At 35.4% G+C, this 27447-nt stretch overlaps 1 protein-coding gene across 1 annotated transcript in view; it reads left to right on the top strand.

Moving 5' to 3' along the window:
* The window catches only part of LOC124367005 (cationic amino acid transporter 4), a 30315-nt gene extending 7305 nt beyond the window's left edge, over positions 1–23010 (top strand). Inside the window, exons 3-11 of the mRNA XM_046823665.1 lie at positions 1756–2004; positions 8102–8269; positions 8469–8591; positions 10893–11060; positions 12795–13045; positions 16399–16614; positions 17749–17980; positions 18496–18657; positions 19180–23010. Coding sequence (XP_046679621.1) covers positions 1756–2004; positions 8102–8269; positions 8469–8591; positions 10893–11060; positions 12795–13045; positions 16399–16614; positions 17749–17980; positions 18496–18657; positions 19180–19367 — 1757 coding nt within the window. The 3' untranslated portion in view covers positions 19368–23010. The remainder of the gene's footprint in view (positions 1–1755; positions 2005–8101; positions 8270–8468; positions 8592–10892; positions 11061–12794; positions 13046–16398; positions 16615–17748; positions 17981–18495; positions 18658–19179) is intronic.
* Positions 23011–27447: the final 4437 nt, after the last annotated feature.

Genomic DNA, 27447 nt, shown 5'->3' with positions numbered 1-27447 from the left:
GCTGTATAATGTTTATCTCCTCCTCTGGTTGGTATCTGATTATATGCATTTTTCAAGCCAATTATACCAAATTTACTTAATACAATTAATATAATATAACATGGACTGAAACTTAATGAAAGTAAGACTCAAACTATTCTCATTGGATCTTCCAGACTTCTGAGCAGTACCGACTTGAACAACTCTCCTACACTCTTATTGAACGGTCATCCTCTTTCATACAGTGAGAAGGGCAAAAACCTTGGACTGACTATTACAAAAAAATCTTAGTTGGGCAGATAATTTGTGACAGGGTATTTGCTGGTATTCATAGTCTTAAGCAATTTGCTATTTATTTACCCTTGAATTTGAAAGTAATGCTAGTGAAGACCTCATTTTGTGCCATTTCAATTACTGTAGCATAGTTATAAATGACATGATGGTTGAGCTTTCGGATTAAAACGTGCTCAAAATAATTTTGTTCGCTTTATCTTCAACCTTAGACGATATGACCATATAACACCCTTCATCAATCAGTTACATCTGCTAAAATTGAATCTACTCGCTCAGTTCCTCATTCATGTTACATTCTATTTTGAATAATGATTATTCTCCTTCTTATTTGTCTGAACGCTTTTCTTTTATTTCTGAAACAAGCAATTGGAATACTTGAGCCTGTGGAAAGTGGAGCCTCTTTGTTGTCTATTCCTGTTCATAGATCTTCTATTTACAGTAAACCATTCACAGTCTCTGCTTGTCGACTCTGGAATAATCTCCAGGATCATATCAGAGGTATTCGTACTCAGGAGCAGTTTTGGGAGTTGCTTAAGGACCATCTGTTTCGGGTCTCGTCAAGTTGACGATTTAGTGGCATAGGGTATGGGATGATCGCTTTGTATGAATGATGATGGGTCTGTTAATTTCCTTGCAAATTTGTATTTAATTATTTTATAAAAATATAGGTTATCACTTTTGAATGTAAAACAGTAATGTAGACTATACCGTGGCTCTTCTTTTACACAAAAAGTGTCATTTGTAAATTTATAGTTAGTTGTAAGAGAGGACTTAATAGTCTAAACCTCGTCAACTGAATATGTTTTTCTTTGTATTGAATAAAGACATTTTTTCATTTCCTATAATTTATAATTAATTTGATATGATATAATATAAAGAGTTTACCTGAAATTAGGTTTAATTAAACACAATTAATTGAGCTAGGCCCTAATATAAAACAAACATAATCAGAGTTACAACAATTTCATACAAATATTCAAATATACAAAACTGTTCATTTAGAGGATAATCATGTGATTACAAATTAACATGTGATCTATTACATGTGGACTGTTAATATGAAAAAGATATGCTGGATTATTTTGGTTTGACAGAGATGTTTGTTACGCTTGGTGTGTCGTGAATCACTGCACTCTCCAGATCAGATGACATGTGACGTAGGCACAGAAGCTGGTTGGCAGAAATACATGGTTGATGAACCTTTGGCTGATTATTCAAGGGTTGCTCTGATGTACAGTATTACCTTAGAAAATATATCCAACCAAGAGTAAAATATTGTTCCATTCCTTGAAATATTAGGTGATTGGTATAGGTCCTTCCCAAACTCAAATTGTGGAATAAATCAACCACAGTGTCTACTTGATTACAACTTTCTATGTATGTAGTAGTTGGTATCTATAGGATTTTGATCTAAATAACTGTAACTATGTTTTATTTTACAATAACAAATTGTGAAGGCTACAATGTGGATCTTGTGGACAGGTATCGGTCACATGGTGGGTGCCGGGATCTACGTGCTGACAGGAACAGTCGCTCGGGATCTGGCAGGTCCTGGGATCGTCTTGTCTTTCCTACTGGCCGGGATGACCTCCATGTTGGCAGCACTGTGCTACGCAGAGTTCGGTACCCGGGTGCCCAAGGCTGGCTCGGCTTACGTCTACACTTACGTCAGTGTGGGCGAGTTCTGGGCTTTCGTCATCGGCTGGAACATCCTACTTGAGCATATGATTGGTTAGCCTCTCAATAGATGTCAGTTCAAGTAAACTAAGTTACAGCAAAATATTTTTAAATCCTACAGCTTACTCAAATGTCTTATTCTGAAGTGTTTTGGCTCTATAATTGCCGTACTTTCCTCATAATATTTGAATAACTATGACTCATATTGGTATTACAGATTGAAGTGTTCTGGTAATAAATACTTTTATTTAAAAAATTTAGTTAAGATTATGTTTATTAATGTCACTAACATGTAGTTTCATAAATCTTCACTTTAGGAATTTAGATTATGCATTAGCTTTGAGACACCAAAATCTAAGTCTCTGAAGTACAACATTTATGAATTTGAGACAAGTTCTTATTTATAACGGTTTTAAACTTTAAAGCCATGTTAAAAGTGGAACATCAAATGTGTGGTTGGCTCCTGAACTATGAGCCCTCTTTGAGCACAAGAAAAGAATTATTTTGTCATAATAAGGTTTTTAAGTAAAATATAAAAAATAACCTTCTAGTAAATTATAGAATCATGTAAAATGGTGGAAGGTAAAACAGATGAGTTCTGATGGCCTGAGCTATACTCTGCTCTCTTAAAACTTCAATTTGTCAAAAATATTTTGAGACTTTTTGGATATTTTTGTTGTTATGACAAAGCAAATGCACAATGTCTGGTTAACCAGATGTTAATATTTGTAGGATATGGGCAATCTTTGATTGATCAGTGAGTGTTAACACAAGTGAGTGTTAATGAGTGGTGAGTGTGGGACTGATATTTGGAGCTCAGTGCTCATAGTGACTGATTACTTGGCATAAAGTGAAACATAATCTGCAACACAAGAAACAGAGACCCAACTGAGCCATAAAACTCAACTATCGGTAAACCTATTTTTAAGATAAAAAACCAATAAAAATATACTCACTCTGATAAGAGCTGAAACCACATGTTTTTCAGTGAGACTTGCACATGAGTTTTGAGTGATATTGGGACTGCCTACATCTCAATACTCGATAAGACACTCACTTTACACAATCAACTTGAATTGTTGAAAAGTAAATTTTAAGAATAAACAAAGAAATCTTTATTTCTTTTTTTGACTCATTTTGACCAAAGTAAGACGACAGGAAGTGAGGTACTGCGGTTTTGACTCCAGCAGTGACAGGCAGATTACTCTCCAACAAGTAAACATAACCCAGTTGCCAACCAACTGTGACAGCTGCAGATCTACCTGCAGAGACAGGTCAAGGTCAACCAGCGGATTGGGTTATCTGCTCCATCCTGCTGTCTGCTGATGTTTACATTGCAGTATTGTTTACATTTCTACTGATTGACTCTGCAGTAGTTCTTCTATATACTCCCTAGAGCTATTGCAATGGAATATTTTCTTTTACATTTAACTAAAACTTAAAAAATCTCTCACTGACTACCATTTTTAACCACTACCAGTAACATACTACAATTACTTGCTAACTCAAATACCTTGACCACAGAAATTATATTAACAATTAATTATTTTACTGACTAAAATGTCTAAATATCCATGTGGTATTTGCACAATCGGAGTCAGACACAGGGGAATACTGTGTACAGGAGGCTGCAACAAATGGTACCACTCAAAATGTTTAAACTGGACAGATAAAAAGCTAAAAAATCTCTCCAAAAACGAGATTGAGTCTTGGCAATGTTCAGGCTGCTGCAATAACATACAAGGCACAGAAAAAATTGATGATTATACTCAGATACCTACAATTGATGGGGAAAATACACCTCAAACTCCTACTATTACTACTATTGAGGATATTAACTCAAAACTAATAAACTACAACACGGAGGACTTAGACCTTGAAACCTCCCTCACACTGGCTGCTGAAGTGGGAAACACACTCCTCATGGAAAACAATGCACTAAGAGAGAAAATAAACAAACTAACTCTCACTAACTCAAATCTTGCTCTTAAGATAAAGAACTCTGAAAAACAGGACTTAACATGTCTGGAAGAACAAATGGAAGAGTTATTAAATGAAAAACAAATCTTAATAAGCACAAACAATACCCTAGTTGAACGGCTAAGCGAAGCAGAAAAGCAATTAAATAAAGAAAAACAATACAGAAATGAACTTGTAAGTAACTTTGAACAATACGATAATGATAAAGAAAGCATAATAAAGAAACTTGAACTAGATACTAAAACCCTTCGCAACGAAATTAAATGCATAAAACAGGACCTACTAACAGACAAACCACGAGACACAAAACACTGCAAGAACATGGAAACACAAACGGTTCCCATAGAAGAAAATGAATATAACAGAGATTCCCCATTAATAAAAATGCTGACTGAAATAAAAATAAAACAAGAAAATATGGAACTCTCTCTTAAATCGCTAATTGATTGTCTACCCCAACAACAGCTAACAAATAACATCTCCACAAATGAAAAAAACACAAGGATGCATAATAATTATAAAAATGAACCCGTTAAAACAACCAAAGGAGAGTGTAAAAAATCTGTATATAAAAATAGCATGTACAGCGTTTCCCTTCAAGTAGCCAAATGTCACCAACGCACTACGACTACAGTTTCTAACACTACTGTACCCTATCGACGAGATGGACACCATCTGGCTGGAAAAACTTCACACAAACCAATACAGAACAATGGAAGAAAGAAAATGCCTCCCTCATATCCTGAATATGTAGAACTCCAAGCAAACACTACCAACGAAGTGCAACCTAACTGCTCGAAAGCACTAAACACAACCACACTTCCACTGAATCCTCAAAGAAACCACCATTTTCTAGTAGAGAGATGCCAGCCAGATAAAACAACTAACGAACCAGTTAAGACAAGAAAACCTCCGATAACTGCAATGAAACGTCCAGAAGATCAGAGTATACAGGATTTCTACAATAAAAACATAACATTTTTTATACACCTCAATGGAAAGCCTCACACCACTGAAAATAATTTTTTAGAGAAAACTCAGGAACACCAACAAACCACTTAACAGAAACACTCATCGGGCGCAGTAACTCTCAAATCCCACAAAAAAAACTAACAATATTTCATCAAAACGCAGACCGGCTCTCAAATAAAATAGATATCCTAAATGAACTTATTACAGAAATCACCCCAGATGTAGTCATTATTACAGAGCATGGCCTAATGAAAGGCAATTTGGAAAACACCAAGCTTCAAGGCTACACATTAACTTCAAACTACTGTAGACAAAACCATATTAAAGGAGGTGTTGCTATATACGTAAACGAGAAGCTTGAAAAGGAAGCAACATGTTTAGAAGTCTCACACTACAGCCTTGAACTAGTATGTGAAACTAGCTGCTATTAAAATAACTATCTTGCAGAAGGACTACTATATTATTGGAATATACAGACCAGAGAACAGTTTTGAAATTGCAACAGAAATAATTGGAAATGTCCTGAATACAATTCCTGAATGGAATAGCACTGTGGTTGTTATGGGTGATATCAATGTAGACTGTTTAACACTCAACACAAAGCAACAGAAACTCGATGAACTACTAGCAGAGTACAACATAACAAGGACTGCTCTTCCACCAACAAGAATAACTCCCCACAGTGCTACATCTATAGACATGGTCTGCTCAAATATACCGAATGACAACCTCAAGGCAGAAGTTCTTCATGCACATATCTCTGACCACACAGGACAACTTTGTACCTTAAATATCACAAGACAAGAAAATGTAAGAACGATTACTCTACAAAGACACCTGAATGACAGAAACCTAAGACTTTTTAAAAACCTGATTGGGAGAGAAAACTGGGAGGATGTTCTACTGTGGGACAATGCAGATGCAGCTTATGACAACTTTATTGAAACAATTACCTACAACCTGAACAGAGCGTGCCCATACATCAAGACTAGAAAAAAGAACCAGAATAGAACCTGTATACCAGTGGACCCTGAATTAAAAATAAAGAAAGAAAGATTCATTAAAGCACAAGAAGCATACCTAAGAACAGGTGGAGCTGAACTAAAAACTGACGCAGCCGTTAAGAAAAGAGACTATGACCTGCACATTAAACAATCTAGGAAGCATCAAACTGACAACTTCATCAGGAACTCTGACAACAAGGCAAAAGCTATCTGGAAATCAATAAATCAAGAGAAGAACAACAGGACCAAAACAGCAGAACTTTCTAAATTGGAAATAAACGGTAATATAATAACAGATTCTGAAGCTATTGCAAACCAACTAAACACTTTTTTTGTAAATATGGCAAACAAAACACACTGACCTCTCAGTCAAACAACCACAGAAGCACTGAGGTACTACTAGACCCCCCAGATCACACCTGAGAACTTAGTACTCTGGCCAACAAATCCGTCAGAAGTAAGAAAAATCATCAAATCATTAAAGTCAAAGAACTCTGCTGGTCTGGATGACATATCCTCAAAAATATTAAAAATGTGTGAACTGGAAATGACAAAGCCACTAGTACATATAATAAACAAATCTCTCTCTCAAGGCATTTTTCCCACAAAACTAAAACAAGCTAAAATATACCCTAAACACAAACAGGGAAGTAAAACAAAAGAAGAAAACTATAGACCAATATCGCTGCTCTCAACTTTTTCCAAGGTAATTGAAAAAATTGTGCTAGTCAGATTGCTGGACCACCTCATCAGAAACAGCCTACTACCAGAGGATCAACATGGTTTCATAAAAGGCCGCTCAACAACTACTGCCACAATAAACCTGGTTGAATATCTGATACAAGCAATAGAAGCTGGGGACACAGCAACAGCAGTGTTTCTTGACTTTAGTAAAGCTTTTGACAGCATAAGCCATGAAATGCTAATCAGAAAATTACAACAACTGGGAATAAAGGGAACATCACTGACGTGGTTTGCAAGCTACCTAAAACACAGAACCCAAGCTGTAGCAATCAGAACAACCTGTAATGGGACAACCCAAACAATAATTTCAAACCACCAAAGCGTACAAAGAGGAGTCCCGCAAGGATCGGTCTTAGGACCTATCCTGTATATTCTATTTGTCAGTGACTTCCCTTCCTTCTTAGACGAACTCTATAAAACACTGATGTATGCAGATGACACTGTGCTCTTGAACAGAAACTGTGAACCTGACCGTCTGGAGGCTGAGTCTTTTGATGTATTTAACAAAACAGAAAAATACTGTCAACAAAATGACCTTGTCCTCAACAGGAAGAAAAGCCAACAGATTATCTTTGGACGAAGAAAAGATGAAGTAGTCCCACTGCCAGAACTCTTGAGGGCTGAAGAGGCTAAGTACCTAGGTATAACCATTGACAACAAATTATCATGGACACCTCACGTAAACGAGCTATGTGGGAAGCTGAGCTCAGCTCTATACGTACTAAGAAGGTTGAAACAAATAAGTGGTGATGACACAGTCAGGACAGCCTACTTCGCACTTCTCGAAGCACACTTAAGATATGGGATAGCAGTATGGGGTGCCACCTCAAAATCAAACATGCAAAGAGTCTTAATTCTACAAAAGAAAGCAGTCCGTATACTGGCTGGACTCAATCCAAGAGACCACTGTCGCAGAGCTTTCAAGCAAAATAAAATACTAACTGTCATTTCTCTATACATAATAGAAACAGTAATGTATGCCATCAAGCAAGAACTTGAAAGAGGTTACAATGTGCACACTCACAACACAAGAACAGCCAGCCACTATACCCTACCACAACACAGATTGGCACTCTTTGAAAGGCAGCCAACTTATAAAGGGACCAAATTCTTGAACATCCTGCCCGAAAAAAATAAAAAACACTAACTGTACCAAGGAGATGCGGAACTTGCTAGTCAAATGGCTCCTAGAAAGACCCTTCTACTCCATAGAAGAATTTGAGAACTGGAGAAGAGAACCCCTACAAGACAATGAGATCTACGCACCATGACGGGGACGGGACAACAAACCCAACTTCAAAGAGGAAGACACATATTAATATGACTCATGTACTTTTCTCTATGATAATGTACACAGTTTGTAATAAATAAAAAAAATAAATAAATAAAATAAATTGGGTTTATGAGTGAAATATTGGTACACATTGTGATTGTGCCACCTTATCTTGCAGGTGCTGCGTCTGTGGCTCGAGCTTGGAGTGGTTACATTGACTCTATCCTGGGCGGAGTGATCAGCAACTACACTGTCGAGTATGTGGGCGAGCTGCACGAACAGCTGTTGGGGCGTTACCCAGACTTCCTTGCATTTGCTGTCTGTCTCTCCTATACTTGCGTTTTGGGTAAGCTCAGTAGGCTTTTTCATTCTTCAATTCAAATTATATATCCATTAAAATCTATGTCCAATATATTGGAAATTTTCATTTCATACAAAAAAAGTGAGAGTATAAAATCCTTTTTGATATTTTGAATAATAGCTTTACTTCACTTCCAAAAACATTATATGTTCTACTGAATTAATTTCCACTCCAAATGTTGCAGCCCTTGGAGTGAAGGGCTCTGCCATGGTTAACAGTATCCTCACACTTGTCAACCTGGCTGTCATGGCACTTGTAGTCATTGTTGGCTTCTACTATGCTGATCTGGACAACTGGACCTTGGAAGGTAAGGAAATTCTGTTTCATCATTTTTCCAGTTACAACTTTCCATAATGTGGTTATTAAAAATCATGCAACAACTCAGTAATAATAGAAGTCTTGGATATTTTCTCTTACACGTTCCAAGTGTTTACATGTTCTACCATATATAGCAAATATCAGGGAAATTCTCAGTATTGTTAAAAATAGTAGTAAACGTTTACTAATTTTTAACATACCCAAAAACTACAGACCTATATCCCTCATCAGCACATTTTCTAAAGTACTAGAGAAACTTCCAGTCCAGACTAGTCAAGCATCTAAAACAACACATTTACTTATACAACATGGCCATGTTTCTGGAAAATCAACTTCCACAGCATTAGCTGACTTAGTAGAAACTATCATTGACTAATTGGTATTTAACTCTTGGAGTATAATTAAGCATTTGAATGTCTGGTCCACAACCAACTCTTGGAAAAACCTGGAAGTTTTGGTATTGAAGAAAAATCAGCTGACTGGTTTGAAAGCTACGGTACCTACCTTGTTAACAGGAAGCAAATAGTGGAAATTAAGTATATGAATAAAGGAACAGTCCAAATCATCAAATCCAAACCACAGATTGTAACGAGAGGTATGCCACAAGGATCCATATCGGGGAAATTCAATGCAACAAATATTAACAAATTAATGCTACTATCTTGAAAAGAAAATATTTTAATTTAGGAAAATCTAAAAGTATCTTTGGAGCCAAAGAGAGATTCTCAAAGGCAATAGTAATTTTCACAAAATTGACTTGAATAGATTGCATGTATTGATTAAACTAAAGTGTAGGTTCAAGTCTATTATTTGTCCCAGACGCTACAAAATGTTTTCCCGGCTTATTGAAAGACCTGTTGTCATAAGGTTCAAGGATTGTAAACAAAAGTTATGGTTACTTAATTAGAAGATTCAAGAGGCTAGTTGAATCTCAAGTTTGGGAACCCTAGAAGCTGAGTTAGAGGTAGGGAATTTGGTCAGATCGTCACAGAGATGGTGAATAATTATAGTCCAAAAACCAGGTTGTGAGTACATGGAGCTATTACAGTTTGGACATTGAGCTGAAAGCTTGTATGGGTCATACTTTCTCATTGGTTGTTAAAATGCCTAGAAGCCTGGTAGGTACAAGAATGCATTATTGATATTGGATGTTGTGCTACAATGAGTAGAAAATACGAGTATCATGTGGAATAAGATCTGTGGGTCTCTTAATGTACTCCAGAGATGATTTATAAGGTTTGGAGATATCTCATGATGTAGTGAAAGGCTATAGACAATAGACAATAGATTTTTATTTCTCAGTCAATACATAGTGTACATAGAGAATTGTCATAGATCAATATAAAGTCATAAGGCCATCACTAAACATTTTTTTACATAACACAAAGTTAACCAGTTCTTAATATAAAGATTCAGTAAGAAGTTTAAAACATTGTTGACTATAAACTATCATAATCTAAAACTACTATTACAATTTAAAAATAATAAAATAACCCTGTTTTATATATGAAAGGGTCATAAAAAATTCATTTACCGAATAGTATGCTTTCATTATCAAAGTATTTTCTTATTTCCTTTAAAACCTTAATTCTTTCTTTCTTTCATTTCAATATTTTATTTGTTATTTGACAAATCATGTAATTTATGGATTTTTCAAATTTTGAAGAGCTATGTTGTTTTATCCGTGTAAAATTATGTCTGGTAGTATTTTATTGGCGTTTGTATCACAAGAAAAATCATTTTTATGTTTTGTGTAATATTTGCATTAACTCATACAGGTATAAACTCGATAAAATCATGATTTTTGAATCCTGAAAAAGCTTCCTGCAAGGATCAGTGGGTTTTTTTAATTAATAATTCTTACAGCTCTTTTTTGTATTAGTGTATTCTGTTAAAACTACTAAAGTTGTTCCTCTCCAGATTCCTATACCATAGTTTACCAAACTTTGAAACAAAGCAAAATACACTTTTCTCAATACTTTAAAACTAACAGTGTTTAATAATATTTTTAATGAAAAACAAATTGAATAAGGTTTCTTTGAAATTTATTCAAAGTGGCATGAACAGTGGCTGATTACTTAATAGTCATTGTGGTCTCGTAGGCATGAAAGGATTGATTCATTACTTATCTTCAAGATCACAATAAGAAGAAGAAGTAGGAAGGAAGTAACTGTTGCTATACTGATCATATGTTATTGTGTTTGACACTATGGAGTCTATGTAGGTCTATTGTTTTATCTGTGTATGTATGTGTCACTAATGTGCTATTCACTGTAATGTATGGTGGCAGGTGGAGGTTTCCTGCCCTACGGACTCCCAGGGGTTGTGGCCGGTGCTGCCACATGTTTCTACGCATTTGTTGGTTTCGACAGCATTGCCACTTCTGGGGAAGAGGCCAGAGACCCTGCCTTCTCTATCCCTATAGCCACCATCATATCCATGACTCTGGTTTGCTTTGGTATGCTCATCTTTTTCAGTTTCATGTAAACCCTGGGTTTTGTGTTCACATCCAGTGAGTGTGAATTAATAGCATAATGATTATTTGTTCAAGCCCTTGGGATTTACTTGTAAACTCTTAGTGTAAATTTATATATCAACTAACTTCTAAAGAATGAATGTCAGGTAGGGAAATTTAATTTCTAAACCTTGCAATCGACAAATTGGTTATGTGAATGTTGAAATGTTGCTACATTTCTCCTTTCGCTTAGTGCAGCGTGTGGATTCCAACACTGTTACACACTCAAATTGGTTTGTTGTCATTAAAAGCAGTGATTGGTTCTTTATTTTAATCTCTCTTATTGTATTGAATTTATATTATATTTTATATGTAACAGTAATGCATGGCAGTTTTGAGCAACATTTTCATTATAATTTAAATGAAAGTCAAACAAATAGATGTGTGAAATGGCAATTTTATATAGTAATGCTTACACACAATTAGGAACAATTCAGTAACTTTATAAGTTAGGTATTATGAATAGGATAACGTAGCCTTCTTTTTTCTCTTGTTGGCTGCCCAAGAAGATCTTGCTGCAATGTCCAAGGAGTCAAGAAAGAAAATTGAGCATAGCTTTGAGGCTCAATTAGGAGGAAGGTTTTAAATAAGTATAAAACATCATAGGTAATCAATTTAGTATACAGATTGTATACTTAGGATGAATATTCTCTCTGAAGAAATTGTTCTAGTTAATTAATTTTCATTTTGGCTAATTTACATCTTGGTGTTATTCAAATACCCGGTTATAGTTCTATAGACTATAGACTACACAAGTGGTTGTTGTCTCTGAAATGCTGGAGAGTGAGCAGTGAGCAGATCGTTAGTGGAATGATTGGATGTCAGTGACCCCTGTTAGGAATTTGTAGGTTGGAAATTTAAAGGAGTCTTATTCAATAGAGTTCTGTGAGAAACTTTATGAACAGACTTTTATGATACAAGAAGTCTGTAAAGAAAAAGCCATGTCACCAGCAGTTTCATGTAGCACGAGAGGTTTAAAGATAGCTCTGAGAACATTTTAAGACAGTGATGACACTGGGAGACTTTCAACAAGGCAAACTGATAAATGATTATTTTACATTTAAAACTAATGACAATACATTTGGCCTACATTTAATATTTCTGACCACAAAATAACAGAGTGGTGATATTTGACATCACAATCCTGAGTGAACATCTGAGGTACATCTCTGGTCCCAAACTAGTGTTCAAGTGGATCAGAAATTAGAGGACTGATTTGTCGTCAAATCTGACATTATTGCGCACTGAAAATAATATAACAACTCTAATAATTGTCCGTACAGTTGGTCAGCCTGACAGAGCATTGCTGCCAAAGTAATTAGTACTGATATGTTTAACATCACTTCTATCTTGTTGTGTCATCTCACGTATTTATTGGATGAACAACGTTGAAATTCACGGTTAGTAAAATAGTTGTAGAGGAGTAATTCTATGTAGTATTTGCTAGTCATTAAAAAAGTTGTTGATGTAACTACATTCACATATCTCACCTAGCTTCTAAACTTTACACACCACAATGTTGTCATTAATTTACTAAGGTAATGTAAAGAAAGGAGTCTGTCACACAAATAAAATTGAACATAGCAACATTTTATTTCAAGACTACGAGATCTTTCAGGTATGAACTGTATATATTATATAAGAGAGTTAGACTTGGTCTGCCCTTGTCTTGTGCAGGTTACATCTTGGTAAGCGGAGCCCTGACCCTGATGGTGCCCTACTGGGCCATCAGCCCTACAGCAGCTCTGCCCGAGGTCTTCACAACCCTACAGCTGCCCTGGGCCAAGTACGCAGTGACTGTGGGAGCTCTCTGTGGTATGACCACCACTCTGCTGGGCTCCTTGTTCGCCCTGCCTCGCTGCATGTACGCCATGGCTGCCGACGGGCTCATCTTCTCCTTTCTTGGCAAGGTCAACAAGACTACACAAGTAAGTCTATCATAAGTACTTGATCCATGACTTTATGTTGCTTTTTACATGGGAAATATTGAGGTACTTTCACTACATTCATTAATGTCTTAATGGAGTTTTAATTTTGTTTCCAATGCATTCAAAATCAAGTTCCTTAGCCTTGTAAGATAGAGGTTTCTGTTCCAATTTACATCAATTTGGTTTTATCAAAAAACTCTTTGAAAGCCATTTCTGGCAAGTCTTGTTCAGTTTCAGGCTCACTTCATAGCTGCCAGAAGAAATATCAAAGCTATAAGGACCCAACATTTATGAAAAATCTTATACCGCTCTTTGAAGATTTCTTAAGGAGTTATGTCCGATTGGGGATATTAACTTTCCACCTCCATTGCATCAAACATGGCCTTGAGAGGGCCTAAATTATACAGACTAGGGTACACAACATCAAGTGTCGGGTAACCGGATTCACAGAAGTTACATGCGAAAATTCAAGGCTACATGTGTTACTATGTGACATTTTGAAACGTCACATGATTGTACTGAGTTTGTTTATAAATTTATTTATTCTGTGTTTTTCTCGTTACTATCATGCAAAACTTTTAAGTCTATATCAGGCCATTGGAGAGATATTGTGTAAGAAAGACAGGAGGGGGAATGGGAGTGGGAGAGAGAGAACTTTATTTCAATATCATCAAGAATTGAAGTGGTGTCAAAAGTGTACAATATATTACAATACAATACAATAACAACTTGTATTAGTCAAGATACATTGTCAAAAATTTCAGTTCTATTGAAAAGTTCATTTAAGGGGAGTTGAACGGTCCATAAGGCCCAATGTTAAAATAAGGTAACTTTATGTACCTTTTTCTCAGAACTCATAACAGTTAGGAAGTTGAAATTTTTACACAAGGTGTAGGTTATAATATTGTATTTATACCTCTAAAATCTTTGTAAAATAATTGATACAGCTAAAGAAAAAATTTTTTATATTTGTGTTATTTTTTATTTTTATATTTTAAGATAAAATATTTTTCTAAATATTTATTTATTGATGAAATTTGATAAAACTAGAGCTACATACTTCTAAAAGGCTACTTTATAATCTGTAAACATTTCATGTGTGTAGCATTTATAGTTTCTGAGAAAAAGGTACATATATATTAAAAACCGGTAATTTTCAAAAACAGCGGAAAACAAAAAATCAAAATAATCATAAGTTTATATTATCTTTAGAAGCCTCCAGGACAGTAGCTACCATCCATTTCCTCTTCCTCACCTAATAACTGTCTCCTTTTCTTTATTCTTGCGTCCTTAGTCATTGACTCTGCTTTCAGATCTGCCTTCCTCATCCTGACTTCATCGAGGCTCTTCAATGTGCTTACAGTGTATTTGCCACAGTCTTTTATTCCTAACTCCTTTAAAACCTTGAGCCTTCCAATGTTACCTTCATTGAATGTTAGAACAGCATCATGAACGCCTAATACAAGAGTCTCTCTTCCAACAAACACATTTTTTGGGATTCGGTTCCACACTACATTGTTGAAAGATTCGTTCACGTTCTGGGTTTTACCGTGAAAACATTTTTTTAGTAGATCTAATCTTGACAAATCTCTGTATGTAGGTTTTATTGCTGTCAATACAGCTTGAGGTAGAGAATGTTTGTGATTGTAGGTAATTTCTTCTTTATTTACTTCTGCTAACCTGTATTTGCACCAGGTGTTAGGAGGCGGAGGGCAAAGTTGATGCGAAATTTGTTACGTAGTCTTATATTTGAAAAATCATAGAAGCTCAACGGAAAGCCATTTTTATGTAGGGATTGCAGTAAATTGTTTAGAAAGAATCAAATAATAAAATAAAAAATAAAAGCGAAAAAACATTTTTTTTACCGATTTTTGCGTTCAACTCCCCTTAAATAAGAAAAAGGTTTTTCCGACAGCCTACGATGCAGTTTATTGTTCATAACTCTAGTCTCCACTCTTTTGATTTCATCAGGAAGTCTGTTGTAACATTTAGCCCCCATGTAGGCAGTTTTCTTCTCACAAAAGGTCCTGGAGTGATTTGGTAGAGTGAAGTTGTTACCATGCCTGGTGTTTTAGTGGTGCATATCTCCATTATGCTGTAAGTGTCTTCCTATCGTATTTAGGATAGTTTCTTGAATATTTAAAATTATGACTGTCAGTATCTTCCATTCTTTAAAAATTTGTCTGCAGCTGTCTCGGGGTTTTAAACCAGCCATAACTCTTAGAGCTCGCTTTTGCAGAAGTAGAACACATTCAAGATTTTTGCTTATATGGCATCCCACACAAGGATTCCATATCTAATGTGGCTTCCAAAAATGGCATGATAGGCAATTTTGACGGTTTCATTGGTGCTAATAGCTTTTGTTCTTATTACGAAAAGTGCTCTACTTAATTTCTTACATAATTCTTCAATGTGAGCAGTCTATGTCATAGTATCATCGAATTTAACTCCTAGATGTTCTATTAATGTTTCAGACTGTAGCTGAGATATTGCAGGTATGTATTTTATTTTATTGCCAAAGGTGAGCGGCTTAGTCTTGTCTTCATTTAAAACAAGATTGTGGTTTTGGCAGTATTGCAGGGCTAAGTTGACACTAATATAAGTGTCTTATTTCTAAAGTTTCTATTGATTTATTTGCTGTTAAGAAAACAGTATGATCAGCATACATTATGGAATGACTGAGTGGATCAGTAAGCATGGGAATATCATTTGTGAACAGTATGAAGAGGAGGGGCCAAGAACAGATCCCTGAGACACTCCTCATCACAGGTAAGAATAGGGGAACTGAAAATCTTCCATGGTCAAAATGCTTAATCTCGACTAGTTGCCAACGCTCCTTCAGATATGATATAAACCATTTTTGAGATATACTCACAATGCCCATCATAGACAATTTTTGTAAAATGAAACCATGACTAAGACTGTCCAAAGCCGTACTTAAATCCAATGTGGTCTGTTACTGCAGGTTCTTCTAATCAACTTGGCAGTCTCGGGCTTGAGCAGTGCTCTGATTGCTCTTCTCTTTGATTTTTAGAAACTCGTGGAGTTCATGTCAATCAGTACATTGCTGGCCAACACCATCGTCAGTGCTTCGGTGATAATCCTGAGGTACCGACCAGAGATCACACCTCTGCTCATTGTGTTGTCTGTTACTGACAGGTTCCTCTGATCAACTTGGCAGTCTCGGGCTAGAGCAGTGCTCTGATTGCTCTTCTCTTTCATTTTTAGAAACTCGTGGAGTTCATGTCAATCAGTACATTGCTGGCCTACACCATCGTCAGTGCTTCGGTGATAATCCTGAGGTACCGACCAGAGATCACACCTCTGCTCATTGTGTTGTCTGTTACTGACAGGTTCCTCTGATCAACTTGGCAGTCTCGGGCTTGAGCAGCGCTCTGATTGCTCTTTTCTTTGACTTGGAGAAACTCGTGGAGTTCATGTCAATCGGTACATTGTTGGCCTACACCATCGTCAGTGCTTCGGTGATAATCCTGAGGTACCGACCAGAGATCACTCCTCTGCTCCGAGAGGACAGTTCACTTTCAGAAGCTGCCACTCCTACTTCGGGGGTAAGTTCAGTTGAAATAGTCTGATTGTACTTCTCCATTATTTCTCGTTGTATCCACAGAATCAAGATGTCAATTTTGGGTTTTTTTTGTTTAACTCTAATTTTGACATTGTGTGTCATTATATAATTATATCTTGCTTGATCTCTGCAGAGTACTTCTTAGCGAGTAAAAGCACCTGCAGATTATTGTACCCGTGATTTGCTATATTATATAATTGTAAGGAAATATTTCTAGAAAGGTTAGGTCACTCTTGTTAGGTAGTAAAGTAGGAAAATGTATAAAAGTAATTGGAAATCCATCACAAGTGAAATTTCTTTAGAATTATATCTAAAAAATGTATATTGAAAATATATAACTTTTCTTGCTCCGTTTAAAATTATATACATATTGTAGATGACACAACAGATATGATTAAAGCATTATCAGTCAGTTATAAAGTGTAATAAGTAAATTGAATATCAGGTTTGGAATCAAAAGGTTAAAACTTTAAACAAAAGTGCAGTTTTCTTCAGATTAAAAACAATATGTCATAATATAGCTCTTTGTGTGAAAACAAAATCAAACTGCCAAAGTGAGGTTCTCACAAAAACATTTATTAAATATTGAGACAAAAAGCTATTTACGTATGGAAAATTATAGTCTAAAAAAAGTAAAAAGTATACTTTAGCTAAAAAGTTTTATTTTTAGGAGCTAGTCACCAATACTGATTGGTGTGTCCTTGTGACGAGAGATACGCGTAGATTTCAAGAGAGTGACTCAATATTTGAGTTACTATAGTGTGGATGATAAGAAACTAATTAGCAAACGGCCACTTTACTGACCAACATGTAAGTCATTGTCAATTTACTGTGACAACAAAATGCATTTGGATAGTCATGTCTTTAGTGTAAAAATAAAACTGAAAGAAACCGTATTAATACACGCTTAGCTTTTCAATTTAAAATTCCAATACATGTGCTATAATCAACCCCATATTCAGCTTTAATGTCACCTGATCTACTGTGGTACTGCTTAGGGCCGGATATTCTACAAAAGTTACAGCCACAGTATTTTATTGGTCTTTTCAAGAGCACATTTTTAAGAAGAAGATGACCTATAAAGATTTGGTATAATTGAACACAACGTTTGGGGCAGGTGATAGAGTTTGGAGTGGGTCCGGCCGGTAGACTCAAGCCGAACTACGCCTGGCTGGAGCCTGTCTGCGGGAAGTGTGAGCCAGGAGCTGCCGTCAGTGCCAGTGTGTTCCTGTTCTCTTGCTTCGGCACTGGTCTCTGTCTGCACCTCCACTGGGGCAGTGAGGACGCCCGCAACGGCACCTGGTGGTCTGTCCTCCTCACAGCCTTCTTCATCGCGGTCCTTTGTGCCTGTGAGTAGATACTGTTATAGGGTGTCCTTTGTATACTGCAGCTTGCTTCTAATAGATTACTTTTATTTACATCACACTCCGACCATCCTCACATGTTGAGTGTGTAGGGGAGTGGCTGTGTGTCGCCAGTGGCACGTGTAAGAGACTTTTTTAATTTTGTGAACTCAGTGTGCCTTGAGCACTCTTGTCCATTATATGGAATTTTTGTCTCTAATAATAAATTTTATTTTCATGTTGATATGATTTACTGTATATCTGTATTATCAATTATTTTTGGAACTAATTGCCTGCCATCATAAAACATTTAGGAAAGTGTAGCTTATTTATTGTGACTACATAACATAGCTACGGTGGGAAGGGTTGATTCAGGGTTAGTACTGAGTTAAGCTCCATTTCACCAACATCTGATGATCCACCTCAACACCCTCACCTGGATAATGTTCATGATCTGAAACAATTGTCAAGTTTCTATATTTACTTGTAATTAACATTGAGGAAGTGCACTTGTTGGCCAGGTTTGGTTATAATACATGCCCACGAGCAGAACAAGAATGGTCTGGGGTTCGCGGTGCCGCTGGTCCCAACGATTCCTGCCATCAGCATCCTCTCCAACATCCAACTGATGGTGCACCTCAACACCCTCACCTGGATGAGGTTCATGATCTGGATGGCTTTTGGTGAGTTACTCGTATATTTCACTTTGTCTTCCAAATTATTTTCAGAGTCTTTACTTTTTAATTATTTTAAAGCACGATACTAAAACTATGTATCCGCAAAAACTTTTTTTGATTATGATGACCATTATCTTTAATATTACTAAGCATATATTTTTGAAAATACATATTTTTCTTAAAATCAACAAAGAAAAATCTCTGATACAGATACATTTCAAAAATTCGTGTTTTCTATTAAAAAAATGTATACCAACCACTTGTGAATTTTAATGCTCTTGCTTGTAGATGAGATGAAAAAAGCAGTCAAAGAGTTAATATTTACATAAGTAAATCGTGAAATGCTCCCTCTTTCGTTTCCAGTCTAAAATATTTGATCTTATATCATTCTGGTGTTACCCCAAATAATGATATGGAACTTTACGTTTGCTTAATGTTTTGAACAAATTTTTGGGGGCTATTAAATGAAGAAGATAGGAGTCACAAAGAACACAATAAGAGTCAAGCAAGTATGGGACTGTGTCACAGGTCTGCTGGTGTACTTCCTCTACGGTATCCATCACAGCAAGGAGAACGACTCCGCCACATCGTACTCTGTACTGCTGGGGTCCGGCTCGGGAGGCAAGATGCGATGGGGCTCCATCGGTGCGCCAGGTACACGGCGTGCCAGCTCGGACACGCGGCCTATCATAGACGAAGAGGAGGTGGCGCAGTAGGATGCTTGTGTCATGTATCGGTGTCAGTTACCTTAGGCTAGTCTCTCAGTTCTTCTGTGGAGGATTGATTGAGTAAACGTTCATACACCTTCATTTTCTGTACTATGGCATGTTCTCACTTGGCTAATTTTCATCTATGCATTATGAAGTTGTTTTTATTGGTTGGAATCAGTACATTTAATACTATAAAAGTATGTAAAGGCAGAATGTGTGAAGAATTTAGAAGTACGATTAATGAATTAAAAAAAATATTTAAAAAGTAATAGACATTGTTAAAGTTTTTATGAGATAAGAATAAAGAAATTTATTAATTACAATATCTGATAAACAGTTAAAATCAAAATATAAAAAACATCAGTTCTTCCTAGAGAAAGAACCCCAAAAAAGCACACTTTGTAGTTTGTTAGTAAAGTGGTATCTTTTCATAACTTTGTTGTATATCTCAAAGTAGGACTCATACCTCTGTGGAAGTTAAGTTTTTAGTACAATGTTCTAATAAAATTAGCTAAGCCATGTATAAACTAATCTCAAACTAACAACTATTTACTTGATTCAAACTAAAAGCGCACAACAATCCCATCTGTATGATATGATGATACAGGATATATTTTACCATTTACAATTTTATAGTTTCTTTATAATTGTATCAATAGAAGGTGCACAAGTCCTGGACTCTAGAGATCTCCGAGATGTTGGAGTTGAGACTCTCTCCATCTCACATTTGCATCATAGTTAAAATTTGGATTGTTCTTGAAATAAAACCAACAGTACCAATTTCTTGACTAAATGAATAAATACTACTATATATATTTGCTCAGCAATGCCAACTTACTGTAATGAAGATATTTAAAAGTTGTTAGAAGTCCAAAAGTTGGCGTCAAATATTATTATTGTATTTCATTAGATTTCTATCAAATAAAAATTAGTTCATCAACCAATAAGTTCTTTACTAGTCTACTTAATAATTTACTGCTGAATTTTTAAATAAATAATATTGCTTACATCTTTTTGTATTTTATATTATAGTTTTATTTTTTTATGAAAAGGACAGTTTGAATGTTCAATAAATCCCAAAATTAATTAATTTATAAATTGGAAATTTAAATAATCATTTTAGCATAAAATTTTGATTGGCCATTTCTTGCGAAGAACTATATGATTTTAAATAAAAAAACTGGTTTTTTCCATTTCATGCAAATGTTAAAAGGTGTTGCACCGAGTAGTGAAACTCTGAGATACAATTGTGTGCAATGACTTCCTGGCTTATTTCAATCAAGACACAACACAGAAGAAAAAAATTAACATTTATAATTTCTTCATCGACTAATTGAACTTACTTTGTTTTTTCCCTAGCTGAAATAAATCAATCCTCCATGGAAACAGTTCCTACATGTTATTACAGTAGTTGCACAATTTGAACCACCTGTTTAGTGATTATTTTTATAAATTTCACTAAAAAAATAAATACCTAGTGTATTACTTGTCTCGCTTTAAGTTTCACAACAATCTAGTCACTTGTTGGCTGTGATTTATTTTAAGATTCCAGACTATATATATATATTATATTTTAATATTTTTGTACAAATTATGTTACTTATTTTATCAAAGATCGAAACAATTTTATTTGTAAATGTTAAAAATGCATTTATAAGCATAAAAGATTATTTTCTTGATGGAATTTAGAAGGAGACTTGGAGGCCACAAGCCTCATACTCGAATCTGAGTTACATGTATTACAAGTTTCCTGCTCCTTATTCTGTCAGATGAGGTCCTTGCTCAGGCCTGAGGATGGGCAGGATGAGACTAAAATTAAACGGGTCCCTCCTTTAAATAAAGAGAGCTTATAATCAAATCACTTTTATAACCCCCTTTTCAAGAGAATTTGAAGTTAAAATTACACTATTTAAAGTCAATTAAAGTATTATTTAATTATATGTTTGAAAATGTGATATTACGCTAGCGAACTTTCACCATGACTTGATGTTTGTAAATGTTAATTGTACTTGATAATTATCTTCTGCATTATTATAATGAACCAGTTACCAATGTTGCTTGATTTCGTAATAATAAAATATTAGATTGTCAGTAAAGATAACCCTGAGCCGAACATATACAGTATTGTTGTGATAGATATTACAGTACCTGGCTATGTAACTGTGGAATAGTTCACAATTTCACAGCCAAAGTCAAGGTTCCACCATTCTCTCGTGTTAGAAAGAGTGTGTTAGTGTAACATTGTAAATATCGGTGTCTACTGAACTAATCGTACCAGGTATTGCATTTAAATTATCATTATCACGGCTATGTTACTGTAACTATTGGTGTTGTGAATTAAAATTTTATTTGTGAAATTCATGCCTTTACTAGAATTAAGGTGCTAAAATATAATTTATGTTATTTGTTATTGATTGTGTGCAGTTAAATGTTCAGTTACAGTTATTATCCTCAGGTAATATGGCAAAGTAATGTGTTTAGTGCGAGGTAGGGGAAGGAGGTAAGCCTTTTTCTCTGTTAATTCGTTAGCTACCAAATTTGAGCTATTCTCATAACTATTGGCAAACTAAACATAAATAAAATTAAAATTTGTAACATTATCTTGACAGCAGATTCATCTCTTATTTACCATTCACAATTCTGCATCTGTAAAACCACTGACATAAGGTTGTAACAAATATTTTTTTAAACATATATTAAATTTCTACAAATATAACTTGAAAAAATAAAAACACCAATATTTTCATTAATTGTAATGCCAAGTTGTAGAATAGTTCATATATGTAAAACATATACCAACTTTTGCTGGCTGTAAAAGTATAAAAGCACATGCTCTAGAACAGTTTGTAATCCAAAGTTTGAGAACCAGCAAGATAGGAAAGATTGTGGTAAATTTCAAATTGCATGATTCATGTATTTATCAGTGCTTTTCAATTTTCTCTTCTATACATGTTGCTCAATTATTATGAAATTTAAACACATTTTCTTTATTATGTTTGTGAATTGAGATGGTTCAAAATTATTACTATCTGCATAATATTATTAGAATATTGTGCTTATTTTTAAATAATAACTTTATGAAAATCGTTCGATTATTCGATATCACTTCAGTGTTTGCCAGAGTTGAACGGTAATACATGTGAAGATTTGGCCTCTAGCCAATCCCAAGTAGGCCAAAGGCTAATAGTAGTTGATCCATAACCTTGACTCTTGACTTACAGAATGATAATGATAACAATCAAGTCCATGGTCATCAATAGAAATATCTTTACTGTCCAAACACTTACACAAAGTGTGCAACAATCTTAAATTATCAGATTTCAGGTGTATTAGCAAAAATATTGTACACAAAGTATTATATTGTAAGATGATTGAGAGGGAGTTACACATCCGCCAGCCATACCTAATTGTATACTTTGAGACACTGCAGTCTGCTCTGAGGCAGATTTATTGTGAGGGGGAGGCAAAGTTGTAGAACCCACTTTTGTGGTTTTAAACTCATTTTCTGACAAATAGAGAGAGGAAGTGCAACTCAAAATGGTGCAATTGGGAAAACAGTCACGTGTTAACTCGTGTTAAAGGTCTTGATAAGACAAGGAAAACAATGTGAAGAAAATGTGTTTCAGACCAATAAACGGGCTAAGAATACAACTGAATGTGATTTTTAAAGTTGTGAAGTGTCAAAACACAACATCTAAAATGAATTTTCAAAACATTTAAACCTAATCTCCTGATTGCTTTAACAACTGCATCCCCAGGTCTGAGATTCACTCATTATCACTATGTAGATGTAGGTTCATTTTTCAGAATCACTTTGTTCAAAACATATTTAGTTTAAATCCATATTTATTTAAAATTTATGTTTAAAAATCTTAAACTGCCCATAATATCTCTTGCTGTCCACCCAGCAGTGATTTCATGCCCTTCATTTAATTTAACACTGAGTTTCAATTAGTAAAGAAGCAATGGTTGATCACAAATGAAATTTATGGGGAATTAATTATATACTATTTTAGGATATGTGGAAAGTATGCATATACATTATGTATGTGTTAATAGTATATACACACTTTCGAGAAGTAAAGATGATTGGGGTCAGAAAACAATCTGTCAGTAAAAAAATATTAAAACTTGAAAATTAACTTTCGAACAAACAGTGAAGTAGTCAAATCTGTTCAGACAGAGTCTACGAAGGGTGTCTAACATTTAACTAGAACTGTGTTATATTACAGGCTGAGAAACATTTGATACATTAAACGAATAATGAACTGTATTTTTTTAAGAACTAACAAATCTAATCGAGAAATGATAAACTTGTTCACATGAAAAGGTCATTATTTTCCTGTAAATAAAAGAAATGTGATTCAAAATTGTGTTTTAAATTACAATATTACAAATCATGTCTTTTTTAAATAACGATAATAACAAAAATTATATATTATTTTCTATTTTATAATCTATCAAACATTAGATAGAAAAGACTGAAGAATTTCAGGCCATGAACAATTTCAGTTCAATTATTTTTTAATTTTGTGCAGTATCTGTGCAACGATATTTTCTGACGATATTTCAATATTATGTGGTGCAACTGATTTTGTGTCTGGAAAAATGTTTTTATGTTAAATTCATAGCCTTTTGAGATAATTCCTACCGAATACAATTTGACCAAAAAAATCACAATTATTCCTTTTTTTAATCAGGCCTAAATAATAGCGGCTTTTTAATTTAAAAAAGAAAACATTGAGTTTCTTTGAGAAAAACCATGTATTTTTCTTAAATTATATTTAATTTAATATATTTGTAACATCCTTAAGTTATAAATGAAAAAAGTCAGTCCCTGAAACATTTACATACTTATTAACAGAATTTCACATTTTTATCTTCAAACAGCTGTTATTTATTTTAGCCCGATTCCAAAATTACCTAAATTTCCAACTTCAGATGCTTGTAATTTCATATGGAGTGATGAAAAATTGTTCACTTTTTTCTGCATTCAGGGAACTTACCTTAAAAAACAATGAATGTAATATGAGAAAAATATTTTCCAAACACAAATAAAAAAATCTATTGCATCACCTTATGGCACTTGGTTTCAAGGCCAGTCAACTTGTGAACTGCAAGTAGCTCGATAGTGGTATTTGGTTATGAAAGAGCTTAAATTCCTAATAACCATTCAAGCACTCATAATTTGGATACACATTTTTTACACACGTTCCATTCACAACTAAAGTTAAGAACATCGCTCCAGTGTCAGGTGTCATGTCATGTGTCCAGATTCTTTCAACATCTCGGGCAGAATGCAAGACAAATTATTGTAATGCGGTGACCGTTAAATTTTAATAGATTGACAGCAAACCAAGATAGACAGACTTAATTTGAAAGAAGAACTATCAACATTTTGGGCATCAAGCGGGTCGTACCCACTCCTGCAACAAGAACGACCAGTAATCACTGCAACAATCAATTGACTCGTTCATCTGCAACAGAATGTACCTGAGGACAATATTAGCTACTAGTATCATAACAAAAGCGGATTATCCGAACATACCGGCCCCAACTACCATCCATCACACGTCATTCACCTGAGGATACCTCTAAATCGAATAGACCTGGATATGCACTAACTATTGACCAAACAATTGATAAACACATCGACATCGCGTTTATGCTCATCCCCGGACTTTCTGACCATACAGCCCATATCAGCCACAAATATAACATCAAAATATTAAAAAGGAAAGCTTCAAAGAGGATAATGAAAAAGGACATTTTCAGCAAGAAAACAATAGAAACTTTTCAAATCCAGGACTGCCAAACCCAAAAACTGGGTCATTCCTCCCATGCTTCAAGAGGGGGACATAAAACGACTCCCTTGTATGACCACCTTCCACACTATCAACACAATCTATTCTAAGATGAAAACCCTGCCCCATTAAAAACCCTGCGGCCAACCTGACATAACAATGGCTTAAGGCAGTGCATGGGGACACAGGAATGTGCCAAAATTTAAAAAGTGAAATACATAAAAGCATTTGGAAAAGGAACCATATGCATCAGGAAGAGCAGAAGACAAAAAGGGAGACGGCTGCAAGGGAAATAAAGTGTTAACGTCACTAAAACTAAAAATCGCTACTGTAAAGAATACAGTTAAGGCAGAATTATTATAAACAAAGCTGGACCAACAGTCCAGATGCGTTTATGGCAAGTGGTACAAAATAAACAGCGTAAAGGCTAAAACTGACAACCAACACAGAATTGCTCCTTCCTCATGGACAACACCATTATAACACAACCAGCAGAAGTGGCAAAACTGTTTCAACACATTATTTCTCATATCTGTGGGCCAAACAGAACAACTCCAATAAAACTATCTGATCTTTAATCCGAACCCAGACCTAGATGACTCATGAACCACCTCCACCTATAAAGCAAGAACTTTACACTTCAAACCAGCCAACAACAATATGAAATCTTAAAAATCATTAGACTCCCCTAAAACCAAAAACCATCATCTGGAGCAGATCACATATCCAGCTAACTAAAACTTGTAAAAGCATGTAAAAAACGAACTGGTTATAGACCCACTCACTCCTTATAACTAACATAAATCTCTTTCATCAAGGAATTTTCCCCAACCAATTAAAAATTACGGTATTCTAAAGTCTTACCCAAAGTACAAAGCCCCGGTCACCACATAATGACACAAACAGCTATCGACCCTTTTTCACTCAATTTCTACTTTTACAAAAATTTTAGAAAAAGGTTGTCTTACACAGACTCCTAAAACTACCTTGAGGAAAAACAAACTTTCTTAATTACCGACAACACGGAATTCCTACAAGGGCAGATCAACATCCACAGCCTTAATTACAATTCATAGAATCACATCTATAGTATCAACTGGAAGAAGGCTCGCACAGCAACCCTGCCTCTTCACTAGACTTCAGTAAGGCTTTTGATTGCCTCTAAACACTCACGAAACTACTACTCCAAAAAATAGGAAAACCCTTGGTATTAAGAGGAAAAGCTCCAAAGCTGGTTCCGTTAGCCTACCTGAGGGGGGGGGTCTGATTAGAAAGAATGTTATTGTGGAAGTAAAATTACACTGAAAACAACATACTACAGTAAATGTCAATCAAAAACCACTGTCAAAACACACAAAGGGGCGTACCACAAGGATCGGTTCTGGGGGCCTTAGTCTTGGTTCCTCCTACTTACAAATGACATGCCCAACTGGCTATAGGAGTACATCTGTCATACGTATGTATGCAGACGACACAGCACTAACAATAGCAAATAAATCAATTAGCAATACTCCCAAGAGAACAAAACATCTGCCACTTTCATTTAATAACAAACAAAACTATTCTGTACCAAGAACATGGACCCTTGTCTTAAATAATAAAAACACAGTTCAGATGACCTTCAGCAATATACGCAGAGAACCTTAACTTGACGCTCCCAGACCTAGAAAATAAAATAACCAACCACCAGTACACCCTTGGTATCATAATTGATGATAGATAAACTGTCCATGGAAGCCCACAAAATAGATCAACTGTGCAAAAAAACTATCTGCAGGAAATGCATTGTTTTACGTAGAATAAAACAAAAAAAGTGGCACAGACACGGCCCAAGGTAGCTTACTTTGGCCCTCTCCTATCGAATCACAACACTGAGATATGGCATTCGCCAATTTGGGGGAGGAAACATCCAAAACCAACATTGAGAGAGTTCTGATCAAACCAGAAGAGGGCAATTAGGATGGCATCGCAGGCCTTAACTACCGTGTCAGCTTGCATGTGAACACTTCAAAAATTTTAAAATATTTGACAGTCCGTATCACTCTACATAAGAGAAGTAATCTTCCCACACTGTAAAAAACATCACAGCCAAGACACTCAGATCTGCACCAAGCACAACACTAGAACATGCCTCGGGCACTTCGCATTGCCCCCACACCACCTGAGCCTATACAAGAGGAAACCCTACCTATAAAGGAGCCGCCTACTTCAACACACCTTCAAGAGCACTTAAAGAACCAACCACCTCACCGCGTTCAAGAAACAACTGACTCTGTGGCTCC

Source organism: Homalodisca vitripennis, chromosome 7 (assembly GCF_021130785.1).
Source record: "Homalodisca vitripennis isolate AUS2020 chromosome 7, UT_GWSS_2.1, whole genome shotgun sequence".
NCBI classification, from domain to species: Eukaryota; Metazoa; Arthropoda; class Insecta; order Hemiptera; family Cicadellidae; genus Homalodisca; species Homalodisca vitripennis.
Note: the sequence above shows the minus strand (reverse complement) of the source record. Positions and strands in the feature narration are given on the sequence as shown.